Raw genomic sequence first — 23,863 nt, 5'->3', positions numbered from 1 at the left:
TGGCCCCACACATCCATAGCCTCAATGGTCAGTGGACCCTCAGCCCAGGGCCATGCCAGGACCACTTCCCTTCCCACCTCACCAGCAGTGCCAGCCACACTGGGACAGTGACCAGCCCTTCTGCAGAGGCAGTTACCTTCTCCCTCCTTCCCGCCCTGCCTGGGGGACCAGCACCACCCCAAAACCCCCAGGGCTCCTCCAGGTCTTGACCATCACTCTCCACAGACCCAGCACCCTGGGTGAGGTTGGCCGTGGAGAGAGCTGGAGGGATCAAGAGAGGGAAGCCCAGGCTACCCGACACGATGGGCAGCCCCCAGCCAAGCCTGGAGCCCACTCCCTGTGTGCAGCATGTGTTCCTCTCACCTGCGAGTGAGCCTCCCCCGTCTGAGGGTCCCTGCGACCCCCAGCACCTCAGGTCTCCCCATCTGGATCAGTGTCCACAGAGCCCCAGGAGTACCCAACATCTGGGCTGCCCCAGAGACTTGGGGGGACCCCATGGATCCCAGCGACAGCTGTAGGGCAGGCACTGCTGCGCCCCAGCATAAGGATCAGGGCCACACAGTGCAGCCGGTGGCTCTGGCACAGGGTTTATTGAGCACATGGGGCAGGAGGCCGGGCTGGTGTCTCACCAGGGCACGACCTTCCCTTCCCAGTCCAGGAAGGTACCGGTGTCCTTCTCAGAGAGGGAGGAGAGCACCTTCAGGATCCCTCGCACGCTGGCGTCCACCGTCAAGGGGGGCTGTGGGCAGGGAGGAGACGCATCAGAGCCCGAGGGCTGCCCTGGAGCCTGGGCTGGGGTAGGGGGGGCAAGGAGCCTCCCAGGACAGGGGAAAGCTGCCAGCCCCGGGCAGAGGGGGGAGCTGAGGGGGGAGCTGAAGGGACGGGGGTACCAGGCAGGGATGGGGCAGGCAGGGGGGTCGTGCTCAGGGGCTCAGCACGGCAGCTCCCTCTCCGGAAAACCCACACGGGGTGAAACTCCTACCGTGTTTCCAACTGAGGTGCCCATGTCGGTCTGAACCCAGCCAGGATGGAGAGCCAGGCAGAGCACACCGTGCTGCCGGTACCCCAGGGACTGGCACCTGGTCAGCATGTTGAGAGCAGCCTGCGGGGAGACGGGGCACTCAGGGACGGATGGAGCTCAGTCAGAGAGGTGCGGGAACTGAGGGATGAGGTGTTGGGCAGTGGTTTACTGAGGAAGCTGGGTTGGACCATTATTGGGCACGCACGTACCTTGCTGCAGCGGTAGGAAACAGCATTTGTCATATCCCATAAATAAATTTCCTCAATGGAGCCTGCAGAGCTGGACATGTTGATGATGGCTGCCTTGCTGCAGCTCAGGGCTGAGCCCGGGCTCCTCTCGGCAGCCTTCTTCAGCAAGGGCAGGAACGCCTGTGCGGAGAGGAGAGGGGACATCAGGGCACATGAAGAAGTGGCTCGGGGGGAGGACCAGCTCCTTGCACAGCACTGGAGCTTCCTCCTCTTCCCACTGTTCCAGCCAGCCAGGCTCCAACCCCTGAGCTCCAGCACGCAGCTCCACGAGCTTCTCATCAAGCGAGAGCCTGTCGGGAACCAGAGGGGCGGCAGGATCATCTCCCACCAGCCCTCTGCACCCTGGGACAGCCCGTCTGGGGTGAGGGGCTCACCTGGCCCAGCAGCAGGGGTGCGACTGTGTTGGTGGTGTAAACCTGGATCATGTCCTCTGGCATCTCAGTAGCAATTGAGTTTGCCTTTAGAACTCCAGCGTTGCTGATGAGGAGGTTCAGCCCTGCGTCCCCCAGCTGCTCCCCAACTCTGGCTGCAGCTGCCTTGATGCTGGCGGGGTCAGTGACTTCTGCAGAGCCAACACAGGGCAGAGCAGTGTCCCCATGGTGCCTCCCACCCCACACAGTGCCAGGGAACAGGAGCCCCCCTGGTGTCATCCCAGGGATGTGCCATGGACAGGAGGGACAGCAGCGCCCAATGTCCCCACAGGTACCAGCCATGGTCTCGGCTCCCTCCCAGCACAGAGCTCCTGGGGTGTGCGAACCCCCCAGGCACACGCCAGGGGAAGCGGGGTGAGGGACCCCCACCTTGGGCACCTACCGAGCGGGATGATGACCAGGTTGGGGTGCTTGGAGGCCAAATTCTGTAGCTCCTGTGAGAGAGGGCACCGCGTGGGCACGGCGAGCTGGAGGGGCTGTGCAGGGGCTCAGCCGTTCCCAGCCAAAGCCCACATCGCTCCAGCCCTGCACCACCTCGTGCTCAGCACCCTGACCCCTGCCCTGCTCCCACGGGACCGGGCTCCGTGCCTCCCGCACGGGCCAGCGTCCCCTCCACACATCCCCTGCGCAGCCGGTCGCGGTGCCGCGGGTACCTGAGCGCAGCTCGAGCCCTTTGCCACCCCTCCCGCTCCATCCTGCTGCCCCGGCACCCAGCACCCCCAGCCCCCAGCACCCCCCAGCAACTCCCAGCCCAGCCCCACCTGCGCTCGCTGCCCCGTGGGGTCCCGGCAAGTGGCAAAGACCCACTCGGGTGGGTTTGGCATCCCCAGGAAACGCCGCACGAGCCCCAGGCCGATTCCCCGGTTGGCGCCGGTCACCAGAACGGAGCGGACGTGAAGCTCTCCCATATTGCTTCTCCTCCCTCTGCTCCAACTTGCATTGTTTGTTCAGCTCCCCGATGCGTCTTTATAGCATGTTCCACGGCCACCCCACCTACTCGGGGCTTGCACAAACCTCTCCAGCTCTTTGAACTCTCGGACACAGACACCGGCTGTGAGCCAGCCCTCTTTTCCACAGGGCAAAAATCACTTGGATTTTGAGGCAAACTCAGATGCCCTTGGAAAACCTGGAATCGCTGTCCAGGAGCCACCGGCTGGTCTGGCCTGGAGAGGCTGTGGTGGGTGAGGAGCAGGATGCCCCACAGCTCCGGTGGGTGTTGCGGCTTCCCAAGCATCCTGTGGGCTGTAGCTGGGTTTTCCTCACCGTACCGGGCTGGGCCTTGGATGGCTGTGAGCAGAGGGTCTGTGTTGCTTCCAAGCCACTGCCCGTTCGCTGAGTGTTCCACAGAAGACCTGTGAGTGGAGCAAACTGCGGCTGGGTTCTGATGGAGGAGGGGGGCTGCAGTGGTGGCTCCTGCAAGAAGCAGCCAGAAGCTCTCTGCAGACCCTCCCTGTCCTTACCTCAACTCCTCAGGCTCTAAATACCTATTTTTTCTCCCTGTGCAGTCGAAAAGGACAGTGATAGAGCGGCTTTGGTGGGTGCCTGGCCTCCAGACAGGGCCACGCCACCACATATATAAAATCATAGAATCACAGAAGGCTTTGGGTTGGAAGGGAGCTCAAAAATCATCCAGTTGCAACCCCTGGCCATGGGCAGGGACACTCTCACTAGCTCAGGGTGCCCAAAGTCCCATCCAACCCGGCCTTGAACACCTCTGGGAATGGGGCTCCCATCCCCTTTCTGGGCACCCTGTGCCAGGGCCTCCCCACCCTCAGAGTAAACAATTCCATCTTTACATTTAACCTGACCTTGCCCTCTGTCAGCTTGGAGCCATCACCCCGTGTCCTGTCACTGCACTCCCTGGGGACCAGTCTCTCTCCCACTCTCCTGGGGGACCCCTTTGAGTATTGACAGGATCATGTCTGGATCTGTGCATCGTGCCTTTTGGAAACATTCTCACCAGTTCTTTCCCAGACACGTTAAAAATTAATTTGGCATATAAAAAGCACATTCCCCAAAGTCATATTTATCCAATAGCCGTGTTTGAAGGACATTTTTTGCAAGCAGAGACATGCCACAAACCACAGGGCACCACTTCTCGGGTTGGTTTTGCTGGGTTCCTGGTGCTGCAGTATCACCCTGTATGTGTTTGAGAGAGAACTGAGGGTTGCACATTCCATCACACGAGATATGAAATCCCTTTGACACATCTGCTCCCCCAGCCAGACGTGGCACACATGTCTCTCTCCAGTTTTAAGGGGCCTTTGTAATCCCCCCCTACCCTGCAATGCACCGGTTGGCATCAGCCTTAGCCTTTCCCCTTCTCCCACAGCCAGCTCTGCCAGCCCATGTCCATGTGCCCTCACATCCTCTGAGTAAAATTTACCATTGTGTTTGCTCAGGTAAGTGGGAGATAAAGCCCAGAGCACGTGGCAGAAGTGCAAACAGGCCGTGCTCTGCGCCTCAGCAAAGGGAGAGCAGCCCTCGCTGCCCGGCCGTACCCAGCGCTTCCCCCTCTGGGCCCTGTGGAGGATGCTGCCTGCTCAGGCATCGGTTCAGCTCCTCTGGCATCGTTCAGAACACGCAGGTACCACACCGGCGCCTGAGGCAGGGGCATGTTTCATCCACGTCGTAAGGCACCCGAGAACGGAGCTTCACCCCTCTCACTCTGCGCCACGGAATCGCAGGCTGGTGGGGTTGGCAGGAGCCTCTGGAGATCCAAGCAGACTTCCATGGTTTTCTTCTCCTGGGAGGAGGATGAGGCCATCACCCACCGTCTGTCAGAACCCTCTGCGGTGCCACAGAACCAGGCAGCTTCGGAAACAGAAAATCCCCCTTTAAAATCTCCTGCTTCTGCTGCCTCCTCACGTTTCTGTAGCTTTCCACTGTTTTGGAACAGTGACCTGACAGTGTTGACTTTGCTCTGGGGTCCCATGCTGAGTCGCTGAGCACTCAGGTTTAAAGCACCACTGCTCCTCCGGGAGTCAGAGTCCAAGCTGGCGTGAAGAGGCAGAGGGAAAAGCAGCCAGCCTTGCCTGGCTCTTCACAGGCACTGCTGCTGTCCCCAGACCTCTGGAGGAGACCTCAGGCCACCTCCTAAGAACAGATTCAGCTGGTTCCCAGATGGCCAAAACCTTGAGCCGAGCATCAGGGCCCTTCCATACGCTCCTCTCCTGCAAGCCCTCAGCCAGATGTGTTCCACGCACGGACACTCTCTGTCTCAGCACCCTGGGAAGGCTCTGAGCCAGCTCTCCAGGACACGGTCACACCTCCTCCCTACCAGTAGCTGAGAGCTGGGGCAGGCTCCTGCTCAGCTCCCTGTTTGCACAAAGGGCAAAGCCGGTGCCGCTCGCAGGAGCCTTGGGAAACACACGTACCTCCGCTCGCCAGCCCAGTGGGCGTGTGGCACAATTATCTTTAGTACATTTAATCTAAGTAATAATAAACTCACAACTTTTTATCAAGCCCATTTCCCTACAAGGCCAGGTCATCACGTATCAGTCACCTCCAGAAGAATCATCGGGCAGGGATGAATGAGCGGCTTATCGAGGGGCAGGGCCAGACCTACCCAGCCTGTCATTGTTGGAAGCTGGGGAGCTGTGTCCTCATGCTCCCTCATGCTGCCTGACTCATTTTCTTTGTGGCTGAAGAGGACGAGTGACAGCCCGTTACAAAGGGATGTGTAGGGACCAAGGGTGAGAGCCTGAGCTTAAAGGCAGCTCCCAGGCAAAGCAAGGAGGTCCTGAGAAGGCTTCTCATGGCCCTTTTCCACAGCTTTGTGGTTTTCCCAGCAGACCAACGTGTGTCACACCTGCAGTGTTACACCTGCATTGTATCAGGGCTGGCCTTGAGCCCAGGAACATGAACTGCTGGCAGCAGGGAAGGGAGATGCAAAGTGCTCAAGTCCCTGGCAAATGGGGTCTTAACACGAGAAGAAACCAAGGCAAGTTCCAAGAAGCCTCTGCCCTTTTCAGAGGACAGCTGCAGGACCTGATGGGTTTCTTGAGATGGATCTGTGGGGAACCACGTGCCACTTGTGACTACCCCAAGCAGGGATTAAAGACACCCATCCTTTTCCGAGCTTAAGGTGGGTTCTCTGGTCCAGAGTCCAGAGGATCCCAGCAGAGCCCTGAGTCAGGGATTTCCTCTGAAGGATGGTTTGTGCCTGTGGAATTGAAACACAACTTCAAGAGATGCCCAAAGTGCAGAAAACACCTTCACTCCCTGCATCATGTACCAAGCCCAGGGACAAGTGGGTAGAGCTGGGGGACAGACAGATGACACTCTGCTTGTGCAAAAGAGGACAAAGGAGCCAGTTTTGCTTCAGTGCTGCTGTACTTGCACAGAGTGGAGGGGCACAGCTGCCTCCTGGAGCAGCCATCCCATCACAGCTGAGCTGGAGGCTGAAGTCCACCCAAGCCCCAGTGCAGTGCTGATCAGGTACTGGAATAGGAGGGGAAGGACACACAACCAAGGTGTCTGCTCCCTCTTCCAACCTGACAGTTTAAGAAGTGTCAATCGATACACACTTTGAGGTCCAAGTATAGACAGTGTGACTGGCTTGGATGAGGCTTTCCTAGCCCAGGGACAATGCCAATAGTTCCCTATGTCATTGCTTGGCTCTACCTGCATTCACATTGAACCACGCTAAACATCCAGCAGCAGCTCCCAAACCCAAGGAGCCAGGACTGAAAGACATACCCGGCCTGAAACCTCCCCATGGAGCCCACAAGCAGCCCCCCTGACCCTGGGCCTCAGGGCTTTCCTTGTCCAGGGAAGAGTCCTTCTGGTCCCAGAAGCCAGTGGTGGCTGGTGATGGCATCTTCCCACGTGCTGCGGCGGTGCCTTCCCTACCGTCCCGCCGGGCTCGGGCCACTTCGTGCTGGTTTCACCTCTCAGGAGGAGCCGGAGTGACGCTCCCCACACGGACCTTTGGTCGGTGTCAGTTCTCTGTGCTTCGTGTCCCAAGGCACAGGGGCACAGGAATTCGGGGCGCAGGCTTGGTGAGGGGCGGTCGCACCGTGGAGCCGGGGAGCTTTGGGGATGGAGGGGTGTGTGGGTATCACCATGGGACTGTGACGAGTACAGCTCACCCAAAGGCTGGGATCTGGACAGAAAATGGGGAACTGCTGGCTCAGGCCTGGCTCAGGGCAGCAACAACGCAGCTTCTCAGGTTCCTGTGTGGGTCTGCACCCTGCTCCATCCCCCATGGAGCTTCCCTGGGGGTCAGCACATCCAGCTCTCCCCACGCTGCCAAGCTCAAAGGTTGCCTGAGGACCTTAGCACCTCCCAGCAGGACAGATTCCTTTCCCAGGGGTGCCTGAGAATGACCTCTCATAGGTCACATTTTATGACATCTGACAGCCACAGGAACAATTCTTAAGCCTGCAACAGAACTTGTTCCTCCCTGGGGAACATCTCAGCGTTGTGTCCTGTTTCTGAGGGACCCAGCAGGACGGGACATTATTTGGGGGGGTAGGGTGGACCACGCCATGTTCTGCACGCAGAGGTGGCTCTCACATGGGCAGGGAAGGGTTTTTAGAGACAGCAAGGCTGTACCTGCAGGACACCAGTGCCAGTGAAGGCTGGGTGGGGGCTGAGGGCAGTGAACAGCTCGAACATGCTGGTGTCTATGTGCTCAAGCACTCTGGAGTTCAGTAATACCAGGATGGGGCTTTCCCAGGCAGCAGGATATTACCAGGGCTGTTGTAGAGAACACAGAGCACACTGCTGAGGTTTGTTGAGGGTTTTTATTTTTCCTTGTGTTTCTCTTTATCACCCCCTGTGAGCCACACAGCATTCAGCTAGCAAAGCTTTCCAAAAGGGGCTGTAATCCCTTCCTCAGGAGGTGGGGAGCCGAAGCACAGAAGTGGGTCAAGCAGTGGCTGCACTGGGAAGTATCCAAGGCGGCTGCCTGGAGCCTGCCTTTCCACAGCTCACATCCATATTCAGAGCAGGCTCCTGCTGAGCTCGGCTGTGGCAGTGCATTAACTGTTTCTGCACAGGGCATCCCTGTATCCCTGGGGTTTTCTGAAGTGCTGGTATCCTGCAGCAGGCAGGATCTGTGTGGAAAAGGTGGCCAAACCCCCGCTCCCAGGCATGGGTCACTGTGACTTTCTGTCCCCCTCCGTCCTCATTTGCTATGTCACTGCCAATCTGTGCAAGGGATGGAGCAGCACTTCTGGGGACAAGTCAGCTCCTTGATGGCTCGTGCATGGAATGGGGCAGGGAAAGGAGAATGGGACCTTGGGGGGGAGGGTGGAGGGGGTGGAGGTGGAAATTCTGCATCTTCGTATTTATTGGTATAATCAAAGTACCAATCAAAGTTTCTGTAGCATTGTTCAAAATGAAAAGGCTCAGGGCAGCCTGAGCATTCAGGCTTTCAAAGTATTTTTATATCCCTAGGCAAACTGGGAGCAGAGGCACAGCCAGGCAGGGCAGCAGAGCTGTGCTGGGGCAGGACACAGTTGTCACAAAGCACCTGATGTTACCCCCGGGTTGTTGGGCTGGCATTATTTATTTCCCATATCAGAGGGGTTTCATCCAGGGCTTGTTGAACAAGGATGACAACCAGCCTCAGAAGCAATGATGCCTGTATAAATCAGAGCCGTTACTTCACTGCTGAGCTCCTGGCTGTGTGCTCACCCTCAAGGAGCTCTTGTGTTCTTTATGCACCCTGTTTTCCACATAAAAATTGAAAGTAAAACATCATTCCCCACCTCTGGGCTGGCAGCAGAGCTGGTAGAGGCAGATCACCTCTAAATACAGCCCCCAGGGCTCTCTTCTGTTTTCTCTTCTCCCTTGCACCCCCTTTATTCCCTCCCCAGCCACCCCCCATCCTTGATTCAGTTCCACCCTGTTGGTCCAGCTGTTAGCCAGGTACCAGAGACTCATCAACCAAACAACCACACAGAAAAATCCACCCCCCAACATCCCCCCCCCGCCACCCTCGCCTCCCATTTACGCAGTTCATCAGGTCTGACCATGCCAGGGAGAGCCAAACCGTTTTTGGGGAGCCCTCCGAGAGCAGCTGGGAGGGATCTGGTACCTCCCCCGGCAAATCGGCTTGACGCCAGGTTTCATTTCCTCTTTTCCAAACCAGGGGAAACCTCACTTTTCTGTGCCCATGACACGACCCTAAAAATGCTGCAGAGCTTTTCCCCTGCCTCAGGAACATGGGGTGGGGGGTCCCCCCCTGCCCCCCAACCCCGAGCATCACTCCGTGAGCCGCTCTCCCCTCCGCGGGGATGCCGGGGCGGGTGCGGGAGCCGGGTGTCGGGATGCGCTTGGTGCGTTTGAACTTAATATTTAGACAGGGAAGAGCAAACACCCGCCCTCCCGGTCATTCCGGGGCCGGGGAGGCGGTGCGGGGCCGGACCCGCCCCACAGGGACGGCGGCCATGGCGGCGGTACGGGCGCGATCGGTGCTGGTGACCGGTTCCAACCGCGGCATCGGGCTGGAGCTGGTGAAGCAGCTGCTGGGGGCACCACGACCCCCCGCCTGGATCTTCGCCACGTGTCGGGACCCCGAGGGACCGCGGGCCCAGGTGGGCGGGGGGCTCGGGGCAGGCACGGAGGGGGTGTCGGCAGCACCTTTGGTGGGGGCAGAGGGGATTCGTTATGGGCTCTGTTGGCTTCACCAGCGGGAGAAGCAGCGCGGAAAGGCCCTTCAGGGGTCACTGTGGAACGGCCACTCGGGTCACCATGAAAGGCCTCTCGGGTCACCGTGGAAAGGCCACTCAGGGGTCGCTGTGGAAAGGCCTCTCGGGTCACCATGGAGAGGCCTCTCGGGTCACCATGAAAGGCCACTCGGGTCACCATGGAACGGCCTCTCGGGTCACCATGGAAAGGCCACTCAGGGGTCGCTGTGGAAAGGCCCCTCAGGGCTCACCGTGCAGCGGGAGGAGCAGCCGCGCTGGGCTGTTTGAGGCAGCATTGGCCGCGTCCCAGCCGGCGCCCCCGTGACCAGCCTTCACCCACGAGCCCCCGGCCCGGCGCCGGCCCGCGCCAGACTGGCGTTGGGCTCGGCGGCTGGGGCTGGCTGAGCTGGTGGGAATCACGGCAACGCGGCTCCAGCACGTTACCAGCCCGTGGGAAATCTGGGGGTTGGGGACTGGTGGAGCCTGGAGGCTGCTGTGGGGTGTCCTCCCCCTGCTCCCCGCTCTGCCACAGGCTCCCAGCTCCCCCCAGGTCCAGTTTTGTTTTCTCTCTGCAGTGACCACCTGAAATGCGGGGAGGTCCCGGCTCCGGCACCTTTGTTTGCTGCATCTTTCTCACAGCGGGGAAGTGTGCAGGGGCCAGGCCTTGGGAAGTCCTTGGGATACTCTTAGCACTCTTGGTGGCTCAGGTGGGGTCCCAGCGGAGTGAGTTGCTCAGGGGTAGTTGTAGGGCTGGACTGGCAGCAGTCCCCCATCTCCCCCTCCCACACACAGTGGCCCACGTGCATGGCTCTCAACTGGGAGATGCTTCTCTAAGCATCTGTGTGCAACTGTGGCAGGGTAAAGGCAGCATCTTCAGGGTATTGCTTCTGAAGTCCATGGCCACAGGAGACCAAGGACAGAGTGACCCTCTGCAGACTGGTGCCACATCGTTCCTCCTGCCCCTCTGTGCCCAGATCAGGTGCTGGGGTGGGTGAGGCCGAGGCTCAGTGCTGGGATGGTTCGAGGCTGTAGAGGCCAGCAGCTGGGCAAAACAGGGGAGGAGAAACATCTGCTGGCCATCACAAACCATTTACATGGATTTTCTGTCATTTCCTGTGCCCAGGTTAATGTGGGTCTAGTGGGGATGCTCCGAGGTGGACCCCAGCCAATGCCAGCAGCTCTCCTGCCCCATGTTGGTAGGACACATCTCACAAGAAGCCACCTGCAGCATTCTCTGTGGGCTGGTTTGTGAGAGGTTTTTAACTCCCAAAGCGACCACCCTGGACACACGGGACTTGGTGGTTGGGTTTCTGTTGGCTGAAGCCTGCTGTACTTGGAGAAGGCTCGGAGCAAAGAGCTGCTAGGAACCGCTGTTGAACATGGGCTTTTAGGAAAGAGCTTCTGAATCCTCTGTGTTTGGGGAAAACAGTCAACACAGAAGAGCCACGTGGTTCATTTCACATGAGTGGGTGGCACTGCGTGTCCCAGAGCAGAGCGAGGCCTGTGACAGGGCTGTTTGGATCCAGATGTGACTTCCCCAAACGCCAAGTCTGCTGTTGTCACTCACAGCAACTCTTCCTCCATCATGTTTCCAGCAGCCTCTGCGAGGCCCTTCAGGCTGTATCCCTGGCTGGTTTGCACTCTTTCCCAGCAGAGCTGGTCCTTAATGGTTTGCTGCCAGCCTTTGCTGTGGCTCTGGCCAGGTTGTGCAGCAGCCATTGTGAGTGACCCAATGCAGTTGGGCCCTGTCGGGCGCTGAGCCACATGCAGGTTGCTCTGTGGAGCCCAGAAGAAGCCCGAGTCCAGGCAGCTCCCCAGTCCAGCCATTCCCAAGTGGCATTCCCCTCAGGGTGGACCATCACTGGTGCCCCAGGATCACGCCTGGCATCCCCACTGCCTCGTTCTGACTGTTCCCATGTCTCTTGTTGTAGGAGCTGCGGGAGCTGGCAGCCAAGCACCCAAACGTGGTACTTGTGAAGCTGGGTAGGTGTGCGCTGCTAGCAAGTTCCTCCCTCCCTCCTTTCCTCCCTCCCTCCTTTCCTCCCTTCCTCTTTTCCTCCCTTCCTCCCTTCTTTCCTCCCTCCCTCCCTCCCTCCCTCCCTTCCCTCTCCTTCCCTCCCTTCCCTCCTTCCCTCTCTCCCCGGGGATGCAGTTCTTCAGACCTGCTGCCAAAAGACCTGCCTGAGCCCCATACCCCGTTCCCCGGATCCTCCTGGGCAGGCTGCAGCTGTGTCGGTGCTGGCCCGAGCCGCAGAGCTGCCGTGACCCGCAGCCCCAGGGGAGGCCGGGAGCGCTCCCGCATCTCCCGTGGGACCGCTGCGCAGCCGGCCCCGAGCCCGGGGGAGAGCTGTGGGACCTCGCGGAGCCATCCCGCGGCGGCTGCCCCAGCACCACCCCCGGGGACAGTCCCCCCTCCCCACACCCCGAGCTGCCCTGGGTTCCCCAGGGACGGACTTTGGCCGCTGACCGGAGCTGTGGCCGCCGGAGCCTGGCGCAGCCTGGGGGTCACAGCAGGGGCTGCCCCAGGGCGGGGTCCTTCAGCTGGGGGGGGGCAGATCTGAGTTTGCGGGTGCCGGGTTCCTTGAGATGGTCGCACAGCACCATCTGGTGCCCGTGGGTGGAAAGTCATAGAATCACAGAATCATAGAATTGCAGGGGTTGGAAGGGACCTCAAGAGATCATCGGGTCCAACCCCCCTGCCAAAGCAGCTCCCTAGGACACATCACTCAGATAGGCGTCCAGACGGGTCTTGAATATCTCCAAAGAAGGAGACTCCACACCCCCTGGGCAGCCTGTCCTAGGGCTCCCTCACCCTCACTGGGAAAAAGTTCCTCCGCATGTTGGTGTGGAATTCCCTGTGCTCCAACTTGCAGCCAGTGCCCCTTGTCCTGTCTCCACAGACCACTGAAAAGGGGCTGGCTGATTCCCCCTGCATCCCCTGCTTCAGATAATTATAAACTTTAATTAGGTCCCCCCTTAGTCTTCTCAAGGCTGAACAGCCCCAGCTCACTCAGCCTTTCCTCATAGGGGAGATGTTCCAGGCCCCTCATCATCTTCGTGGCCCTTCTTTGGACTCTCTCCAGGAGATCCCTGTCCTTTTTAAACCAAGGAGCCCAGAACTGGACACAACACTCCAGGTGGGGCCTGACCAGGGCAGAGCAGAGGGGGAGGATCCCCTCCTGTGACCTGCTGGCCACACTCCTCCTGATGCCCCCAGGATCCCATTGTCTCTCTCAGCCCCAGGGCACACTGCTGGGTCATGGCCAACCTGTCATCTACCAGGACCCCCAGGTCCTTCTCCACTGAGCTCCTCTCCAGCAGGTCACCCCCAGCCTGTACTGATACAAATGGTTGTTCCTTCCCAGGTGCCAGACTTTACACTTGCTTTTGCTGAACTTCATCTGGTTTCTAACTGCCCAGCTCTCCAGCCTGTCCAGGTCAAAGTCACCCAGGTCCCCGTGCCAGGCTGGTCCGGCAGCATCTTCACCTCCCTCCCTTCTCCCCAGCGGCCCGGGGTGGTCCCCAGGACTTCCCAAGCCCCCTTCTCCTCCTCTGCAGATGTGGCGAATCCCTCGGCCGTCACCGACGCCTCCAGGATCGTGGAGGGGAAGCTGAACGGCACCGGCTTGAACCTGCTGATCAACAACGCTGCCATCTACACCCCCACGGCCTCGCTGGACACGGTGGACGCTGAGGAGATGATGAGGACGTACAAGACCAACGCGGTGGGGCCAATGCTGATGGCCCAGGTATGGGTGAAGCTCCGGGTGGGTGGAACTTAGCCCAGCTTGAGGGTATCTCAGGCTGCCACAGTGGAGATCTTGGGGGGCTTTGCCAAGCTTCCTGGGGCTGCAGGAGAGAGGGGGCAGTGCTCCCTGTTGCCCCCCACACCATGCTGGGCTAACTGGGAGCAGGCAGGACGACTCCAGCGAAATATCCAGGTTCTCCTGGCTTCCTGCTCTTCCCCTTCATCCTCCCTGCTGTAGGCAGCTGCCACCCACGGGGCTGGCCCAAGGTACAGATGTCCTACCAGGCTGCTTCTCCCCAGGCCTTCCTGCCCCTGCTGAAGAAAGCTGCCCGGGAGAGCACAGAAAAGGGGCTGAGTTGCAACAAGGCAGCCATCATCAACATCTCCACCGTCCTGGGGTCCATCGAGAAGACTCCCGAGTCCTTCTTCAAGCCTGTCATCTCCTACCGCTGCAGCAAGGTACAGAGCACAGGGAGCTGCTCCTGAGCTCAGCGCGGGGCAGAGCTGTCCCCTGGAGAGATGGAAGGGCTTCTTGGGGCCCATCACCACCCCAGCTCCCTGCACATCTCCATGCCCAGCTGCTGCCTACCTCAGGCAGGCACACGCTGTCTCTTGAGGACCTGGCATGGCTTTTCCTCTCCTTGCCATGAGGCAGAGATGGGAGGGAAGCCACAGGAGCATGTGAAGCATTCAGCTGCCCGTGGCTGATGACTTCCTCCTCCCACAGGCTGCACTCAACATGCTCACCAAGTGCCAGGCCCTGACCTACGGGGAAGCTGGGATCCTCTGCGTGGCACTTCACCCTGGCTGGGTGAAAACCGACATGGGCACCCAGGAGGTGGGTTCCAGCTGAAGGGTTCAAGGGGCAGGGAGGTCCTGCAGAGCCATCAGTGAGCATCTTCATTAGAGGGCTGGAGCAGCTCCCCTGCGAAGAGAGGCTGAGGGAGCTGGGCTTGTTCAGCCTGGAGAAGAGAAGAGAAGGCTGTGGGGGTCCCTGAAGGGAGCAGAGGAACGGGGGGGAATCAGCTTGTTAAAGGGCAGAGACTGGCAGGACAAGGGGGATGGAGTGAAGCTGGAGGAGGGGAGGGTGAGAGGAGATATTGGGGGAAGTTCTTTATAGAGAGAGTGGTGAGGGGCTGGAACAGGCTGCCCAGAGAGGGGGTGGGTGCCCCATCCCTGGGGGTGTTCAAGGCCAGGTTGGATGGGGCTCTGGGCAACCTGGTGTAGCTCCAGGCCTGGAGGTTGGTGTCCCTGCCTGTGGCAGGGGGTTGGAGCTCTGTGACCCTTGGGGTCCCTCCCAACCCAGACCAGTCTATGATTCCCACACACTGCACCCCACACCCCCCTCCCACGGGTCTCTGCTGGGTCTGGGTGTAAGGACCCTCTCCAGGCTGAGCGGGTGCCGGGGCTGCCGGTGAGGGGTCACTTGTGCCGGCTGCAGGCGGACCTGACAGTGGACACGAGCGTGCGGGGGCTGCTCTCGGTACTGGTGATCCTCTCGGAGAAACACAGCGGGACCCTGCTCAACTGGGAAGGGAAACCCATCCCTTGGTGACCACACCGTGTCCCCATGAGGGACCCCGCAGTGCCAGAGGACTCTCCGGGTTCGCGGGACCCAACCGGGATGGCTCAGCCCTCCGTGCCCTGCAAGGGACCTACCTGGGACTCTGCTGGGCTTCTGATTCCTGCCTTCACCTTGTTAACCAATAAAGACAATTAGTGCCTGTGCCCTCACCCAGCTGGGGTGTCTGGGAGAAGCCAGAGCCCCAGCTGGGCAGGACTGGGTGGGGAAAGCCCGGGACAGCTCAGGGATGGCCCTTGTGTGGGAGGGGGAGGTGGAGAGCCTCTGGGCCTCTGCGTGGGGCGCCTGGAGGAGGTAACACCCCCAGAGAGAAGCCCTTTGGGGTGATGCTGGGTTCCCCCAGGAGGGTTCTGCCATTTCTGGGAAGAGCTTTTTCCTCTGGCAGGGGGCAGAATATGGGGAAGAGGAGCTGGGGATCCCCCAAGCCATTCGGGTGGGCAGAGCAGCCTGGTGTGCCCCCTGTGGCTTCCCTCGGAGCCACATCTGGAGGCACAGCTGGGGCACCTCTGTCCCCGGCCTTGTCTGGAGTTGTACCCAGGTCATACCTCTTCCCCAGGGGGTGGGGGTATTGTCCAGCAGCACCAGCTGAGCCGGGGAGCTGGGGGCTGCACACTGTTCTGCATGAGAGCCGGGGCTCTGTCTCTGCCCTGCTGAGCTGAGCTGTGCCTCAGCGGGCTCCAGCAAGCCCCAGCACCCAGTGAGTCACAGGCACCCCTGAGGTCCTTGCCAGGACCCCCCAAGGCAGTAGCAGTTCGGTAGCTGAGACCTTGGAGAGGCTGGGAAAGGGGACAGTGGGGAACACCTGCTCCCTGGGCACCAGCCTGGGAATGGGGTGCCTGTGGCTCCACTGCCAGAGCTTGTGACCCTTTCTTGGGGGTCCCAAGCAGCTCAGGTGCCAAGGCAGGGGAAGGAGGAGAGGTAAGATGTCCCTGTGGAGTTTAGGATCGCTGGGAGCATCCCCAGCTGGGGGAGGGGGACGGAATCCCTTCCTCAGTGTGCATTTTCCTTTCTGGACCAGTTGCAGGAGCTGGGTCACCCAGGTCCCGTTTCCATCCTGGGTGTGTTGGGGATGGTGAGCAATGCTGCTGCCTCAGCTGTGGGCTGCTTCATCCCCTGGGAAGCTGGGAGTCACCTGGGCTCTTCCTCATCCCCTGATTTCCCATGCAAATGCGTGGTCACTCTGATCTCTGCCAGCTCAGAGCTGTGGCAGGGGAGTCAGTGCCCACCCAGGCACCGCCCTGGCATTTGCCAGCCCTGTGATGAGAGGAGAGAAATCCCTCCTGAGGGGTGGCTGAGGGATGGGAGCACAGGAGAAGGAAGGGCCTGATCCTGCAGCTGTACAGGAGTCAGCCTGGAGCTGGCTCAGCCCATGGCCCAGCCTTCACTGAGCATCACTTGTGCCCTTGGCAAAGGTTCTCCTGTCCTGGTCCCTCCACACCACCCAGCTGGAGCCCAGACAGACACCACAGGCCGGCTCCATGCCCACCAGGCTTCATGTTCCTCCTTTCTGCCCTGTGCCAGGCGCTGGGCCCTGGGAGATGAGCTCTGCCAGGGATCCCACCATCGCTCCCAGGCAGCCTGTAGCCTCCCCCATCGCCAGCCCTGTGGGATGATGCGGCTGCTCCCCTGGGAACACGGGGAGAAACGGGATCACTGAAAGCTGGGATGGGGTCTGTCAGCGTGGCTGGCAGTCAGCAGTGCTGGTGACACAGGATGGTTGCCCACCTGCTGTGGCAGCAGGTTTTGGCTGGTAAAGCTGTGAGCATCCCTTTCTGGACCCCTGGGGCACCGCAGCATGGGCAGGTCACGGGGATGTGGGTAGCCCCGCGTGCCAAAGGTGGTGGCAGGAGGACCAGGAAGCTCTGGAGGTGAAGCCCACTCTCCTGCATGGGGGTGTGAGGGATGTGAACAAACCTCAGGGGGCTGCCAAACGTTGGAGCACTGTGAGCATCAGCCCTTGGGAAGCCTGGTGTTCCCTACGGATGCTGAAGCTCGTTTCCCCGCAGCACCGAGCAGCAGCGGGTCAACTGATCCCATTTAGCCCAGCCTGGACCTCTGCAACTGGGAATCACCCTTGGCAAGGGCTTTGCCACCACAGGTGAGGTCAGCTGCTCCTCAGGAAACCATCCTTCACCTCCCCACCTCCCAAACACCCCCAGGGGTCATCCCAGGGAGCGCAGAGGTGTGGAGCTGAGCTGCCAGGCACCGTGCCAGCCAGTATCACCAGTAGTTTGGTGGCTGGTGATACCTGGGCACTGTAAGGTGCTGCAGGACACATGTTCCTGCAGAAGCCCGGCTGAGGGGCCAGGCAGCAGGTCTCCCTGCTCACATGCTTGCCAAGTGCTGGTGGCTTTTCCTTTGCACAAGTTCCGGGTGTTTGTGCACACGCAGCTGATTATCTCCCCGCTTCCTCTCCTGCCTGATGTTTCCTGCCTCCATCACTTCCCTACGTGCCCTTTGTGTCAGGCTTTATCTCCCGGCCCTGGGCAGGGTGGGACCTCAGCACCCCCCTGCCTGCCGTGGGGAACACACAGCCCTGAGCACTGCTGTGTCCTCCTGCACCGGGACCCAGGAGACACCTGAAGTGCCATCTCCTCCTGGCCATATGGGAGCAACTTGAGCAAGCTGGGATGGTGCCGGGGTGGATTTAGGATCCAGCTGCTTTTAGCAGCTGATCCGTCTCTCTCCTGAAGCTCTGGGACAGGTCCCAGCTGGAAGTGACCCATGGGCCATCCCGGGTCACTGCTGCAGGGGGAAAACCCAGGGGAGCCGTTGGGGACCCTTCCCACAGGGGCTGCATGAGGGAACCTGGCTGGGGACTCCCAGCGACCAGGGCAGGTTGTAGCCCAGAGCCAGCCCCATGGGGAGCCGTGGCAACATCTGGGGGCAAACATCTGTCTGCTCTGGGAAGAGCCCAGCAGCTCTCCAGGGGCTGACAGCAGGGTCTGGAAAGGCTCATGTTTTCCACAGTCTCCCATCAGTTGCCTTCTTCCAGACCAGTAGCCACTGGGAAAGACCTGTTGCACCAGGAGCTGGGGTCAGGGAGGCCCGTAGGTCAGGACGGGAGCGGGGAGGAACGTGGGGGATTCCTGGCAGGACTTGCCAGACCAGGACAAGACCCATTTGGAGAGGCAACCTGCTGTGCCCGGTGGGACACACAGCAGCAGGCAGAGCCCCCCGTGGGAGGCAGCACTGGCTCCAGGATGCGAGGGTCAGAAGGGGAGACTGGGAGCGGAAAAGGGCTGTTCCTGCGGCACAGATGTGGCTGTGGAGGTGGGGCAGGAGGCAGGTCACCAGCAGCCGGCACACGAGGAAGCGGCGGGACACCAGCCCGTGTGGCCAGCGTGGCTGCAGCACCCCCGGCGCGGCAGCACCCCCGGTACACCGGAGCTTCGCTGGTCAGGGAAGCACTGGGACCTCAGAGAGCACCCAGCACTCTGGGGACTTCAGACACCACCGGGGCAGGAGGCTCCTTCCAGCTCTTTGTTCTGCCAAGGTGGGGGCACCGGCCGTGGAGTGGGTGGGGACAGGGCAGCGGGATGGGCACAGTGGGGGCATCTCTGCACTGGGTGGCACCGTGGTCCGGTGGCTGAGTCCCCAGTATGGGGGGGCTGTTCCCAGAGCCCTCGGCGGTGGATGCTGGGGGGACCAGGTGATCTGGGGTCCCACAGCTCCCTGGGCAATGCAGAGCCAGGAGGGTGCTGGGGCCCAGGGCCACTGCTGAAGGTCCGGGACTGGGCTGGGGCACGTGAGGAACGTGGCCCAGGAGGAAGCACGTCCTGGTCCCTTGGCTGCCAAGGAAGCTGAGTGGGGCCAGCAGATAATGCGCTGGGGCTTCCTCTGCAGCCATCGCTATCTGGCCCCGCAGAGCCCTTCGCATCCCCCCTTCCTGCGCTGCTGTGAGCCGGGAGGAAGCGGCTGGCCGGGTCCCACCTCGTGCTCTTAACGCGTTGCTGCCCAGCCCGTGGCTCTGTGGGGATGCTCCATGGCCACCCTGGGAGGACCCAGCGGTACTGGGAGCTTGCTGCAGGCTTTACCTCCCTGGGGAACCACAGCAGCACCCCCTGGCATGTCTCCCCTGAGACAGGCCGTGTCCCACGGGTGTCCCACGGTCACCCTTGGGAAGGGTGGGTGCTGACGTTGTCATCTCTCAGGGTGGAGAGAAGGTCCTGGAGGCTTTCAGTGCCCATGATCCCCTCCTTGCTCTCTCTTGCCCCTTTTAGCTGGTTGGATCCTGCCCTCTGCTCCCTCTTGCAGCGTCCCCCATCTGCTGGGGGGGATACCATGGAGGTGGCCACTTTGCACAGATGTATCCCAAATACCTAATGAACGCTTCGGAGGAAGACCCTCTTGGGAAAGAAAACTGCAGCATGTCAACGGCTTCGTTTGCTGGGCAGGGGTTTAACTGAACCCCAGGGTCTCCAGAGGACCTGCCAGCCACCCCTTGGGGGAGTGGGAATCCGACAGACCCCTCGGCAGCCTTCTCCAGATCCTCATCTTCTCCCACAACTGAACTCCAGCTAGCTGTCCCCTGCTTCTTCTCTGGCAAGAAAGGGACCTTGGTGTCCTCCCTGGAGCTGACCACCGTGGGACACCTTGCCCATGCAGGAGCAGAGGTAGGTTGTCCAGCTGCTGAGCCCACCGGGCAACGCCGAGATGCGCCGTGTCTCCTGCAAACCCACCGTGCCCATTGCTGACCTGCCCACCACACCCCCAGTATAAACCAGTGGTTCTCCTGGGCTAGCCCACCCCGTGCCCTGGGTCCTGGCACAGCCACATGTGCTGATCTCCCAAAGGCAACACGTGCTGGGGGGCTGCATTGGGGGGTTCACCCCTCCTTCCACGGCTGCTGCCCGTGCCGTTGCTCCTGGCAGTGCCAGTTGAAGGGGTTGGCATTGGCAGCGCGAGGCCTCGGCTGTAGGATGCCATCTGGCTTAGGAGGGTCCTGCTGGGGCTCTGGAGTGGGTCAGCTCCCCCCAGCCCCATGCCTGTCCCCTGGCACTGGCTGGGCCTGAATTTCCAGCTCTTGCCGAGCAAGTTCCCGGGAGGCTTCATCCAGAGCTGGCACCGTGCTGAGCCGCCGGCGCACCCGTCCGGCACCGGGATGGAGGACAGGGCTTAAAGCTGCCCCGGGGTGCACGGCACAGGCTGGGGCAGCCCAGGACAGGGCTCCACAGAGGGGTCATCATCCCCTTGGTCCCCAGCACCCCAGTGTGTCTGTGGAAGCCTGGTGAACGGCACAGGGCCTCGGGGATGTCCCTGGAGAGCAGCAGGTACCCATGCCATCCTCTCTGGCTGCATGGTTTGTGGCCCAGCCTTTGCTGGGATACAGAGTGACCTGGCCAGGATGCCTGGCCCCGCTTCCCGCTGAGCATCCTTCCCCCCTCGCTGGCTCCGGAGGAGCGCACCGAGCCCCAGCCATAGCGCAAACAAGGATCCAAGCTCATGTCAACCAGCTCTCTCCCCTGTGTCCCTCTCCTCGGAGCCAGGGAAGTGACGCTGGGGAGGAACTTGGCTCCTCTGGTTTGTTATTACAGGATAAAGTTACCCTTTAAAGCAGAGCCAGTGCTGTCGGGGCTGCATACCAGCCGGGAACATCACTCCTTCCCATCGGCTCCAGCACACTGCTTGTTGTTGTGCTCGTGCTGAGCCAGCCTGCTCCCAGCCCTGGGCAAAGGGGGATGCAGATAGGGATGGGAAGGGAGCTGGGGGGGGGGGTGTGCCTGAAAAGGAGCCTTGAGGCTCTTTTCACACCCCAGAAAAGTTGGAACCGAAGGGAAAAGGCTGTTGGGAGAGCAAGAGCTCTGCTGGCTCTGGTGCCTAGGGAAGGAGGTGCAGAAAGCAAGGGCTTGCAGCAGTGGGGGGGGAGGGGGGCTGGATGTGGCCAGGCTGTCTGCTGTGCCCCCACCCCCCTCCCTGAAAAGGGCTGGGGGTGCTGCTCTCAGTGTGGCTCTGTTGGGGACACCCTTGGTGGGACATGTAGCTGGTTCCCACTGCTGCACATTGATGGGGGGGTGTGTGGCTGGCACCAGCTTGCCCCCGCAGCACCACCTCAGAATCTCTGGGCTATCGAGAGGGCTGGCTTCTCCTCTGAGCCCCTGTCATCCAGGGGACCCCCCCTCTCCTGCCAGCTGGCACCCCAAGAGACAACCCAGCACCCCAAGGCTCTGCAGACATGGCAGAGGGGGGTTCCTTGGCAGCACCCTGACCATCCCGCCCACACCAGACCCTCTGGAGAGGGCTGGGGGCTTGCTGAGGGCTTGACCCCTCTCCCCGTTGCGCTGAGCCGTGCCGTGCCTGCGGGGTGGAGGGGAAGGAAGCTGGCCCGGTGGAGCTGAGCCAAGGAGAGCTTCTTGGCAGCGAGCTCCAGCCTCCAGCGCCTTCCGTGCTGCTGCAGATGGCTGGGAGCGGGGTGGGAAGCAGAGCTGCGCCCTTCCAGCCACCCCCCCAACCCCCCCCCCACCCCAGCCTGTGCTGGTTGGGAGGCCGGTGATGCTGGCTGGGGCCCTGATGCTGCCACCCCAGCAAGGTGCTGGGGGAAGCCTGACTCATCCCAGTAGGAGAAGAGGAGGTCTGCACGTGTCAGCAGAGCTGCCCAGGGCATGTGACAGCTACAGGGGAGACCAGCCGGAGCCATGGCCAGGGCTGGTGGCACCCACACGTGTGCTACAGGCATGTGGGAGAGGGCTTGGTCTGGGTGGGTCGCTCCCAGCCTGTCCCAAGGCTCAGGGCAGCACTGCTCGGGATCTGCACTATTGGGTTACCCCTGCCCCACCTGAGGCTCTTAACAACTGGTTTTCCTCCTGGTGAGGTTGTTCAGCCAGGACAGTTTTCCTCCAGGGACACCCTTCCTTTCCCTTCCCAGTGGGTACCAGTTTGGACCAGCAGCACAGGACAGGCTGAAGAGGCACGGGATGAAGGCAGAGCTCCTGAGATGCCACCTCAGGTGCCGGCTTCAGGAGCAGAGGGCAGCCTGTGGTGTCGGGAGGTCTCCCTGCATCTTCCACAGGGATGGAGTGAGCACGGAGATGCCAGGCTTGGAGTGTGCAAAGGGTACCCAGGTTCTCTTCCTGGAACCAGGGATCACTTGGAACCCCCCTGGCTGCCTGACACACCCTCTGGCATGTGATTTCCCCCAGGGTTGATACGTGCCGTGCTGTGGGATGCGGGCTGGGCGAGCTGCAGGCGATGGGGACGGGTGGTGATTACGGCTGCTTCCTACCCTGGCTCACCCCACACCACCGGTTTCATTTCCTCAGTCCTCATCCCAGCATTTCCTTTGTTGTTTCCTTTGGAGGGGAGGGATCGGGTGCTGCAGGAGCCCTGCACAGACCTGCTCTGTGCTTTTGGTCCCAGGACCAGCGTGGAGCAGATCAGGACCCGCATGGGCCCCCCTCCCCATGATGCTGAGGGAGGACCGTGTCCACACGTGCTTGCAAACAGCCCTGCCAAATTCAGCCCTGCCAAAGCAACTCAGCCTCTGAATTTTCCTCTCTCATCCCCTATGGCACCAGAGTGCCTGGTCTGGGCCGGCTTCAGGGCAAGGTATTCCTGCAGCAGCCAGCTACATGGGCTGAGCTTTACCCAGCACGGTGCCGGATCCCTGGGATGCTGATGCTGCGCCGTGGCCCAGCCATGCCAGCATCCCTGCCGCTGTGGTCCAGCCATGCCAGCATCCCTGCCACCATGCCAGCATCCCTGCCACCATGGTCCAGCCATGCCAGCATCACTGCCCCTGTGGTCCAGCCATGCCAGCATCCTTGCCACCATGCCAGCATCCCTGCCACCATAGTCCAGCCATGCCAGCATCCCTGCCACTGTGGTCCAGCCATGCCAGCATCCCTGCCACCATGCCAGCATCCCTGCCACCATGGTCCAGCCATGCCAGCATCACTGCCGCTGTGGTCCAGCCATGCCAGCATCCTTGCCACCATGCCAGCATCCCTGCCACCATGGTCCAGCCATGCCAGCATCCCTGCTGCTGTGGTCCAGCCATGCCAGCATCCCTGCTGCCGTGGCCTGGCTGGTTTCTGGGCTTGTCCATGACCTCAGCTTTCCTGCGCAGCGTCAGACAGTCCCTGAGGGGCTGCAGGAATCTTGTGAATCATGAATACTTGTGGAGTGATTCCTCCAGGGTGTGCGTGAGATGGCTCCTACCCTGCCGAGGAGGGATGGGTGCCTGGCTGCCCGAGGCCACGTGGTCCCAAGGGGATGTTCCGGCACTGGGTTGGAGATGCTGCCTGCCACCTTCCCAGGATGGAGAGGGCAGTTAGGAGAGAGGAGAGCTGGCTGGTGGCTGGAAAGTCTGGACTAACCCATGGTGTCTCTCTGGAGCTCCTCGCCCTCCTTGGACCGTGCTGGGGCTGAAGCTGATGCAGTCATGACCTGGCTTTGCTGCAAAGCCCTGGCTTGGTGCCTGCTCACCAGCCCAAGACCCTGGGCAAGCTGACAGCCCACCCCATGCTGGCCATCGCCGAGCAGCTTTGTGTCCATCCAGGGATGTCCTTCCCTCCTTTCACCCAGCCCCACAGCCAGGCCAAGTGCTGGGACAAGCAGCTCTGCCTCACAGAGAGGGACGAGCTGCACCCCAGACTGCTGCTGCTGCGAGCTGGCCCCCGGCACGCCGGGAAGGGTTTCCAGCAGGACTCAGAGGACCTGCTGGCACAGCCTCTCCTCGCTGCCGGCCAGAGCCGAGCGCAGCCCAGGCTCCGGTGACTCAGCTGGAGAGGCAGCTCACAGATTGCTCACGCTGCACCAGCACCGCCCTGGCTCGCTCAGCTTTATCCCAGCTCGTGTTCCCCAAAAACACGATCCCGGAGCCATGAGGAGCCCAGCGCCAGGATGCTGGGATGCTCAGCTCCAAGCCTGCGGCACCGCGGCTGCTCCCTGAGCTCTGAGCAGCGGGCTCAGCATACGTGGCCGTCCCCAGTGCGAGGTTTTGGGGGCTCACAGCTCCGGGCTGTGCTCCCTGCCTTGCTCCAATGCTGAGCAGGAATGCTGAGCACGCAGGAGCTCCGGGGCAGCGGTGGAGGGAGGCAGGCGTGGAGCCAAGAGCTGGCCTCCTGCCCTCTGGAGAGAGAGGGGAGAGAGGACGATGTGGCTCCGGGCCCAGCCTGCAGTGAGAGGAGCGATTTGGGCTGAGAGCCGTGGTGCAGGGGTGCACCGATGACCCTGCCCTTCCTCTGCACCGCAG

At 61.1% G+C, this 23,863-nt stretch overlaps 2 protein-coding genes across 2 annotated transcripts; one reads left to right on the top strand and one right to left on the bottom strand.

The window, feature by feature from the left end:
• Nucleotides 1-566: 566 nt before the first annotated feature.
• Nucleotides 567-2,629, bottom strand: LOC311196429 (C-signal-like). The gene is made up of 6 exons (XM_084269993.1): nucleotides 2,462-2,629; nucleotides 2,083-2,134; nucleotides 1,644-1,831; nucleotides 1,231-1,389; nucleotides 983-1,102; nucleotides 567-739 (listed from the first exon to the last, which is right to left on the bottom strand). Exons 1-6 carry the CDS (start codon nucleotides 2,606-2,608, stop codon nucleotides 626-628), a joined length of 780 nt encoding a protein of 259 aa, XP_084126119.1. The 5' UTR covers nucleotides 2,609-2,629; the 3' UTR covers nucleotides 567-625.
• A 6,465-nt stretch (nucleotides 2,630-9,094) lies between these two features.
• Nucleotides 9,095-14,822, top strand: LOC311196432 (C-signal-like). Its single transcript, XM_084269996.1, has 6 exons — nucleotides 9,095-9,247; nucleotides 11,272-11,323; nucleotides 12,899-13,089; nucleotides 13,389-13,547; nucleotides 13,816-13,926; nucleotides 14,530-14,822. Exons 1-6 carry the CDS (start codon nucleotides 9,101-9,103, stop codon nucleotides 14,641-14,643), a joined length of 774 nt encoding a protein of 257 aa, XP_084126122.1. The 5' UTR covers nucleotides 9,095-9,100; the 3' UTR covers nucleotides 14,644-14,822.
• Nucleotides 14,823-23,863: the final 9,041 nt, after the last annotated feature.

Source organism: Gallinula chloropus, assembly GCF_964237585.1.
Source record: "Gallinula chloropus genome assembly, chromosome: 13".
NCBI classification, from domain to species: Eukaryota; Metazoa; Chordata; class Aves; order Gruiformes; family Rallidae; genus Gallinula; species Gallinula chloropus.
This window is presented reverse-complemented; position numbering and strand designations above follow the sequence as displayed.

Bases quoted from the DNA above. Each gene is read 5' to 3' on its own strand.
- LOC311196429 (XM_084269993.1), bottom strand. From the start codon at position 2,608: ATGGGAGAGCTTCACGTCCGCTCCGTTCTGGTGACCGGCGCCAACCGG. The intron at 1,832-2,082 runs GTAGGTGCCCAA...TTGGCTCTGCAG, and splicing joins CCTGGTCATCATCCCGCTCG to AAGTCACTGACCCCGCCAGC. The intron at 1,103-1,230 runs GTACGTGCGTGC...GTCTCCCCGCAG, and splicing joins TTTCCTACCGCTGCAGCAAG to GCTGCTCTCAACATGCTGAC.
- LOC311196432 (XM_084269996.1), top strand. From the start codon at position 9,101: ATGGCGGCGGTACGGGCGCGATCGGTGCTGGTGACCGGTTCCAACCGC. The intron at 13,548-13,815 runs GTACAGAGCACA...CTCCTCCCACAG, and splicing joins TCTCCTACCGCTGCAGCAAG to GCTGCACTCAACATGCTCAC. The intron at 13,927-14,529 runs GTGGGTTCCAGC...TGCCGGCTGCAG, and splicing joins CCGACATGGGCACCCAGGAG to GCGGACCTGACAGTGGACAC.